At 43.6% G+C, this 8,029-nt stretch overlaps 1 protein-coding gene across 1 annotated transcript; it reads left to right on the top strand.

Annotated features, from left to right (window-relative positions):
- Positions 1–1,036: 1,036 nt before the first annotated feature.
- Positions 1,037–6,492, top strand: serpine1 (serpin peptidase inhibitor, clade E (nexin, plasminogen activator inhibitor type 1), member 1). Its single transcript, XM_090183532.1, has 9 exons — positions 1,037–1,125; positions 1,159–1,206; positions 2,805–3,043; positions 3,530–3,754; positions 3,953–4,147; positions 4,453–4,752; positions 5,000–5,086; positions 5,488–5,571; positions 6,017–6,492. Exons 3-9 carry the CDS (start codon positions 2,806–2,808, stop codon positions 6,061–6,063), a joined length of 1,176 nt encoding a protein of 391 aa, XP_090039658.1. The 5' UTR covers positions 1,037–1,125; positions 1,159–1,206; position 2,805; the 3' UTR covers positions 6,064–6,492.
- Positions 6,493–8,029: the final 1,537 nt, after the last annotated feature.

Below are 8,029 nucleotides of genomic sequence, written 5' to 3'. Positions count from 1 at the left end.
CAGGGAAAGAGAGAGGGCGACAGAGAGGGGGGGAGAGGGAGAGAAAGAGAGAGAGAGAGAGAGAGAGAGAGAGAGGGGTTGGCAGAGAGAGAAAGTGGGAGAGAGAGAGGGGTTGGCAGGGGGAGAGAGAGAGAGAGAGAGAGAGAGAGAGAGGGAAAGAGAAAGGGAGAGAAAGAGTTGTTGTCAGGGAAAGAGAGAGGGCGACAGAGAGGGGGGAGAGGGAGAGAGAGAGAGAGAGAGAGAGAGAGGGAGAGAGAGAGAGAGAGAGAGAGAGACGATGATGAATGAGTAGACACAGTACAAGGTGGAACAAGCAGAACATTTCAGTGAGAGAGCTTCCTTTCTCAGTGGGATTCCTTGGTGGAAACTTGTATACAAAAATTAAATAAACAATAAAAACTCTCTCTCTCTGTCCGTCCGTCTCAGTTCCTCTACTCTCATAAAACCACTATTTTAAGCCGTACACACGTTAATTCTCTTAAACATGAATAGTGAGCCTCATTGCTCTCAGTGAGGGCATTTCTAAAGATAACAATGGTTACATTGGTTTAGTAAGCATGAACTGGACATCGGCCAGTTGGTGAGTAGGGATTTTTTCTTCCCAGCAGCCTTTGCCAGACAGTGGGCACTCCCAACAGCATGACTGGACGTACTCCTTCACTCTTTCTCCGAGTGCAAAAAGAAACATAAAGAGAGTGACAAAGAACATAAGTGAGTGTGTGTGTGTCAGAGAGAGAGAGAGAGTGTGTGTGTGTCAGAGAGAGAGAGAGAGAGAGAGAGAGTGTGCACTAGTGTGTGTCTATGTACGAATGTGTGTTTGTGTGTGTGTGTGTGTTGTTTTGCACATGTGTGTGTGCCACAGCCTCACTAAGGAGTGAGGCCAGTCCAGACAGTTACGGATGATGACCTCATAGTCACTAATAACTTCCTCTCGGCGCGTGTCTACATGGGCGGGGCCTGGAGGGAAGAGGGAGTGGCCTAGGGGGAAGCATGTCGCTACGACTACGCTATAAAAACCAGTAGAACTCTCACTCAGACACTCACACTCAACCGGTGCTTCTCTTCTAACTGGCAGGGAAAAGACTGACCCACTACTATTGCAGAGACTCTCAAGCAACTCTCAAGCAACTCTCAAGCAACTCTCAAGCAACTCTCAAGATCATCTTCAACTAGTTCATCTTTCAACACTTCAACTTCAATTTAAGAGTGAGTTTGGATTATTCTATTCTTTAGAACAGGTTTTATCACATCTTGGAATATGCCCCTCATGCAAACTTCTTAGAAATGTAATTTGTTGTTATTATTATGTAACAAATCACTAAAACTGGAAACTTATATATTTACCTTCTGTCTGTCCGCGGGTGTCTATAAACTATCTCAGAGGTTGTAACAGTTTTATTTCCCTTCAAGCCAATCAGAAACGAGTATTCAACAATGCCATGGTATAAGAGTCAATATTTGAACCCTATACTTCAGTAGACTGTTCTGTAGAAGTCCCGGCGCACAGCTATTGTCTGTTGTCCAGTCACTAGGTCAGTCACCACACAGTGAAAGAGCTTTTGACAGGACGAGAGGTGAGTCAAGTTGGACAAACAGAACCTGCAGACCATTACGTTTGAACTGGGGGAGCCTGAGTAGAGGAGTAGTAGACAACACTAGTGTAGGAACCGCAAGAAACACGTCTTGTACTGACTGTGTTCTGCACAAGCCATGGTCTTTGATGGGTTAGAGTGTTAGGGTTACTTAGGGTTGGGGTGCTTAACCCCCCCGCGCTCAGCAGCTCAAATTCATCCTATCTACTTTCTAACACACTTCTGTCTCTTTCTCTCTCACACATGCTCACATTCTGTCTGTCTCTCTTTCTCTCTCCCTGTCTCTCTCTCTTGCTCCCTCGCTCTCTCGCTCCCTTTCGCTCTCTCACTCTCTCTCTCCCCCCCTTCTCTCTCTCACTCTCTCTCCTTCTCTCTCTTCCCCTCTGTCTGTCTCACACCCGCATGTTCAATGCTGGCACCTGTGTCTTGTCTCTTGTTTTGTCTCACCCATGTCTGTCTGTACCCACATGAATCCAATGCCAGGTTCACTGTGTCTCTGTGCCAAGGTTTTCCATTGAGAACCAGGGTCATATTAATTAGTGCACACCATAGCAATCCAACAGTAAAATGTACATTTTTTATTGGACAAGTCCTGGTATAGTCCCTCCCAGTTTTAGTCCGTTTCCTTCAGTTTGTGCCTTGTGAATATGACTGAATGTGAACTATTCTGATTTACTATCCTTCCTCCAGACGTGTTGTAACATACCTCTGGTTGTACTAGTCTGGTGGAATGAGAAGTTAGCTCAACTACAAACAGATTTAGCTATTAACAAGCTGTGAAATGCTTTTTAAAGGGGTTCTGAATTCTAATAGCTAGCCAGCAGAAAGTGTGCCAACTGCAAGGTATTTTATGCTGACTCAAAAACTGACCTGGGTGTTTCAAGAAAACATATGGTATTAACATTTTTATACGTAACCCCTCGGGTAACACTCTTGTACAGCTAAGAATCTGACATATTTTCAAATTTGATCTTTCTTCTTTGATCCTTCGATCATTTCACTAATCTTCCTCTCCTCTCCTCTCCTCTCCTCTCCTCTCCTCTCCTCTCCTCTCCTCTCCTAATTTCCCTTTATACAATATTGTTAGATCTCTCGATCATTTCACTAATAGCTCTCTCCTCTCCTCCCTCTCTCCTTTGAATGCTTTACCTGTATATAATGTTGTTAGAGTCCTCTAACCTTCTCCTCCCCATCTCCTCCATGTCTCCCCAGGATGCTGTGCCTGTACGTGGGGTTCTTCCTCGGCCTGTCCGGAGCCGCCATCTCTAACCTGCAGGAGAAACAGACAGACTTTGGGATGCGGGTCTTCTCCCAGGTGGCCCAGAACTCCAAGGGGTCTAACCTGGCCTTCTCCCCCTACGGCGTGGCCACCATTCTGGCCATGGCTCAGCTGGGAGCTGGGGGCAACACCCTGAAGACCCTGAACGCCAAATTGGGTTTCTCACTACAAGGCAAGGGAGAATGGCTGCTGTGTGTCTGATAACACAGGGGACATTTACAAAGCGATACAGATGGTAGACTTTACCTTAACAATGAGGCCTTGACGATGACATAACCGTAGGCTGACATATTCATAACAAAAAGAGACTCTAGTGACGAGCAACATTCGACTCGGTGCTGGTACCCCTTGTATATAGCTCAGTTATCATTTATCTATTACTAGTTTTGTTATTGTTTTACTTTTCCATTATTTCTCTATTTTCTTTCTCCCTGCATTGTTAGGAAGGGCCAGTAAGTAAGCATTTCACTGTTAGTCCATGAAGCATGTGACGAATAAAATTAGATTTCATTCCTACTATCTCAACATCTCTCTATGCAATTGTGACTCATTCATTCTCCTCTCTCCTCTACCTCCTCCTCCTCTCTCTCTCCAGCCTTTGTACCTTTAACCAGAAATTCAAATCAATTAATCAATCAATCCTTCTGTCCTCCTCCAGAGCGAGGGATGGCGCGTCAGCAGCGTCTTCTCCAGCGAGACATCTCCAGTGAGGAAGGAGTGGAGCTGGCCAGCGGCGTCATGGTGGAGAGAAAGATGGCTCTGGAGAAAGGCTTCAGAAGGGGGCTGGGGAAAGCCTTCCAGGCCTCCCCTCACCAACTGGACTTCTCCAGGCCAGACCAGGCCCTGGACATCATCAACGCCTGGGTCTCTGACCACACTGCAGGTGAGATACAGTAGTACACAGATGACACAAAGTGGAGGATAGTTTAGTATTCATCAGAATGATGATAGAATGGAATGGAACAGAACAGAATGGAATATACTTCATTAGTCAATTTTACCATGGCATCAAACATTTGTGTCAGTACTGACCCCACTGTCTCAACAAACCTCCATACCTCTCTCTTCTCTTTCCACCCAGGTACCATCCCGTCATTCCTGTCTTCCGGTGCTCTGACCGATGAGACCCGTATGGTCCTGCTGAACGCCCTTCACTTCCAGGGGCTATGGAAGGTTCCCTTTGACCCCAAGATGACAGAGGAGAGGCTATTCCACTGTGCCAACGGCAGCTCCGTGCCCGTACCCATGATGAGGCTCACACACCGCTTCAAATACGGTGGGTAGCACGTCGGCACTGTAAACACTTTAGAGTTTCCCTTTTAATCCAGCCTTTTTGTGTGTAAACACTTGTGTTACTTTAAGAAGACCTCACTCACAGGACATGAGATCTGTGCGCGTAACTCACATCTCCCATTGACATCATTTTACAGTTAAGATTCTTAGGGTATGTACTCTTTAACAGTCATTCCTACAAGTCAGCCCCAAGCCAGCAGCTACAGTGTTTAAACCAATCATGACTGCTACCTCCACCAATCAAAACAAAACTATTCCAACCTCCATCTCTCCTCTCCTCCTCTACAGGTGAGTTTGTGACCCCCGACGGCGTGGACTACGACGTCATCGAGGTTCCGTACGAAGGCGAGTCCCTGAGCATGCTGCTGGTCTCCCCCTTCGAGCCCGAGACGCCAGTGAGCTCCCTCAGTAGCGAGCTGACCACCCAGCGGCTGCAGCAGTGGAGACAGGAGATGAGGAGCGTTAAACGTCAACTGGTCCTGCCCAGGTTCACCCTGGACTCTGAGGTGGAACTGAAGTCTATTCTAATCCAGATGGGGTTGGGGGATATGTTCAACCTGGCCAAGGCAGACTTCACACGCATCACCAGTGAGTACCTTACCATTACTATTCATCAGTTAGCGCTTGGTGTCTGAAACGGCACTCTGTTTACTACACAGTGCACTATTATGACCCGACTCAGGGCCTATGAAATAGGATGGGCTCCGTTCCAATATCCACACTAGCCTTCCACTTCTGTATAATCAGTGTTCAACAAATATACTGTATGTTTTCTTATTCTTTTTAGATAAAATAATATAACCTCCCTCCCTCTCTTTCTCTCGCTCTCTTTCAGCTGAGCAGCCTCTGTGTGTGTCCAAGGTTCTGCAGAAAGTCAAGATTGAGGTGAACGAGGAGGGAACCAAGGCTTCAGCTGCCACAGGTAAAGGATCCATAGACTACATGTTGATGACAGACTCAATTCAGTATTTATTATATGGATCACAGGCGGCTGGTGGCGCCTTAATTAGGGAGGACGGGCTCATAGTAATGGCTGGAACAGAATGGATGGAATGGTATCCAACGATGGTATACAATGCCATTCCATTCAGTCCATTCCAGCCATGATTATGAGCCATCCTCCCCTCAGCAGCCTCCTGTGATATGGATGTATGCTATGGTAATTCAGAAGCAATTGATGCTAACTTTACAATAATAAATAATAGAGAGTTGTGTTTTGACTGCATTGCCTATCATAGAGAGGCACGTAAAGATGAATTGATGATAGTATCTGAGTTGCGTTTTGACTGCATCGTCTCCTCTCCTGTCTTTGCCTCTTTCCAGCTGCCATCCTGTTCTCTCGTATGGCTGTAGAGGAGATCACAATGAACAGACCTTTCCTCTTCCTCATCCATCACAAGTCCACAGGTGAGTTTCCCCTACTATACCTACATCAGTGGAGGCTGCTAAGGAGAAGACGGCTCATAATAATGGCTGGAATGGAGCAAATGGAATGGCATAAAACACATGCAAACCACGTGTTTGATGTATCTGATACCATTCCGCTGATTCCACTCCAGTCATTACCACTAGCCCGTCCTGCCCAATTAAGGTGCGACCAGCCTCCTGTTGCTACATCACCATCTATGTAAAAAAAATATATATATATATGTTAGCCTTGGTTATCCATTGTCTCCACTCACCATAAGTCTAGCTACAGTAGCTGTGCCCTCTTTATACAAGTGCATACACGTTCGAGTAAATTCATATACTGCATGATCTTGTTGGAATTATCTTTGTCCCTCTGACACATTGGCATACTTCCTAACTTGTTCTTTCTCTAATATAAAATATATTTGTTTTCCCATCCCAGGTGCTGTTTTGTTCATGGGTCAAGTCAACCAACCCCAGCAACACTAGTGACCAATAGGAACCCTTGAAACACAGACTCGATCACAATGACCATGGACATTCCTATCATTCCATTGGCAGGAATACCTGTCAATCAACTTGCTACTGAAACCGACCATGAATAGTTACATCTATGACCTTGACATTAACTACAAGTTAATTACACATATCCACCTTACCGAAAGGGGAAAATGCATATTTTTTGATAAGTGAAAGTTTATATATCTGTTATTTGTTCTTATGGGATATATTTTTTTGATTGTAATGTGAGCAATTGGTATGGTTGAAAATGAAATTGATATGAAGGGAAAATGATTGAATGGGGAAAAAAGATGTATGAATTGTATTTGTATTGTTCTGTATTGCTCTGCTTGTTCCAACAAGTTGTGTTTTTATAGTATTTATATATTTATTAAAATGACAACTTAAAAAAAAAAACTAATGTGTTGACGCTTACAATTTAAAATGTTTACGCATTAGTGTCAACCTCTTGTGTCCATAACATGAACAGTGACTTAGAAAATCAATTATTTAATTGGAGTAGTTGGATCCAGAAATATCGGTTTTAATTCAGATTCTGAATACAATAAAATAGGCCCCACAGTGTGACATAAACTGTGTACAGCCTGCATGTTGTGGTTGCACTAAATGTAGGCAACAGAGCAGGCCTAAATGTAATATTGCCTGAAATATGTAGAGCCTCTGATGAAACCGCCAATTTAACTCGTGTATAAATCTATAAAAATCTCTCTTTGACTAAATTAACACATTTTGGCCATCATTTCGTAAGAACTCAATTTCCATGGAAACCACATCATCAACTGTCTTGTTTGTCATGGCAACACCACCCGAACATACTGAACTCGTGCGAGAGACACTCCACATGTCATGCCCCTGATCCTCCCAAGAATACTCATCATGCACAACAAATCAGATTTATTACAAAATATAGGCTACTCATGAACGCAAATGAAAGCACTTGATGTCTACAGTTAGTTTTACTAACGTAATAGCTTGAACTAGGCCTAGATCTAGCGTGTTGAGACAGGGACTAATAGTTATTATACCCAAACCAAAGAACTCTTTACCTGGACAATTGGAGACCAGTCAAGTTATTGGCAACTGACTTCAAATTACTAGCCCATGTCTATGCCAATAAGCTGAAACAAGGCCTTGATGATAAGATTAGTGAAACTCAATCAGCCTTAAAGGAGTATTCATAACCATGTACAATTGGTTTTAAATATTTTAGATTACAGTGAATTCATAGACGATGATGGCTTCATATGTTTTATTTAAAGACTTTTGCCACTTTAAAACAACTTTTATTTCGAACTCTCTACTTTTGAGTTCGGGGAGAATTTCTGTAAAGTGATAAGGAATGATGTAGAATGATACAAGCAGTTGAGTGGTTATGAGTAATGGCACATCCCTACATTTCTCTAGCGCTAGAGGAATTAGACAGGGTTGTCCAATCTCCCCTCTTTTATTTAAGCCACAGATTTACTAGCCGTATTTCTTAACAATTCTGATCATTTAAAAGGGATCTGCATTTTTTTGGTAAAGATATAAATATCAGTCAATTTGCAGAAGATAAAGGATCAGGCTGTTATTCCCTTGGCTATTGACAGAATCAAGATATTGTCCATGGCCTCTGGGTTGACTCTCAACCTTAACAAATGTGATCTCATGCCAATTCACTGCTGTGAGTCCATCAACATTTCTACCATACCTAATAAAAAGTTAAATATTTCGGTATTGTCATCACCAAAAACCTTTCAGATGGAGAATTGTTGAACATCAATAACAGGATTAATTCCACGAGAGGCTCATTAAGTCAGTGGCTGCAACGTGATATCTGTAAAGTGGGGCGACACAGGGGAACCCAAGAGCAGACTCAGATGAGGAAACAGGGATGAATGAACCAAAATGTTTGTTACAGAGAGATATGGAGTGCAGATTCAGGGAAGCTCAG

This window comes from Oncorhynchus mykiss, chromosome 9, assembly GCF_057628025.1.
Source record: "Oncorhynchus mykiss isolate SJ-2025 chromosome 9, ASM5762802v1, whole genome shotgun sequence".
NCBI lineage: Eukaryota > Metazoa > Chordata > Actinopteri > Salmoniformes > Salmonidae > Oncorhynchus > Oncorhynchus mykiss.
Note: the sequence above shows the minus strand (reverse complement) of the source record. Positions and strands in the feature narration are given on the sequence as shown.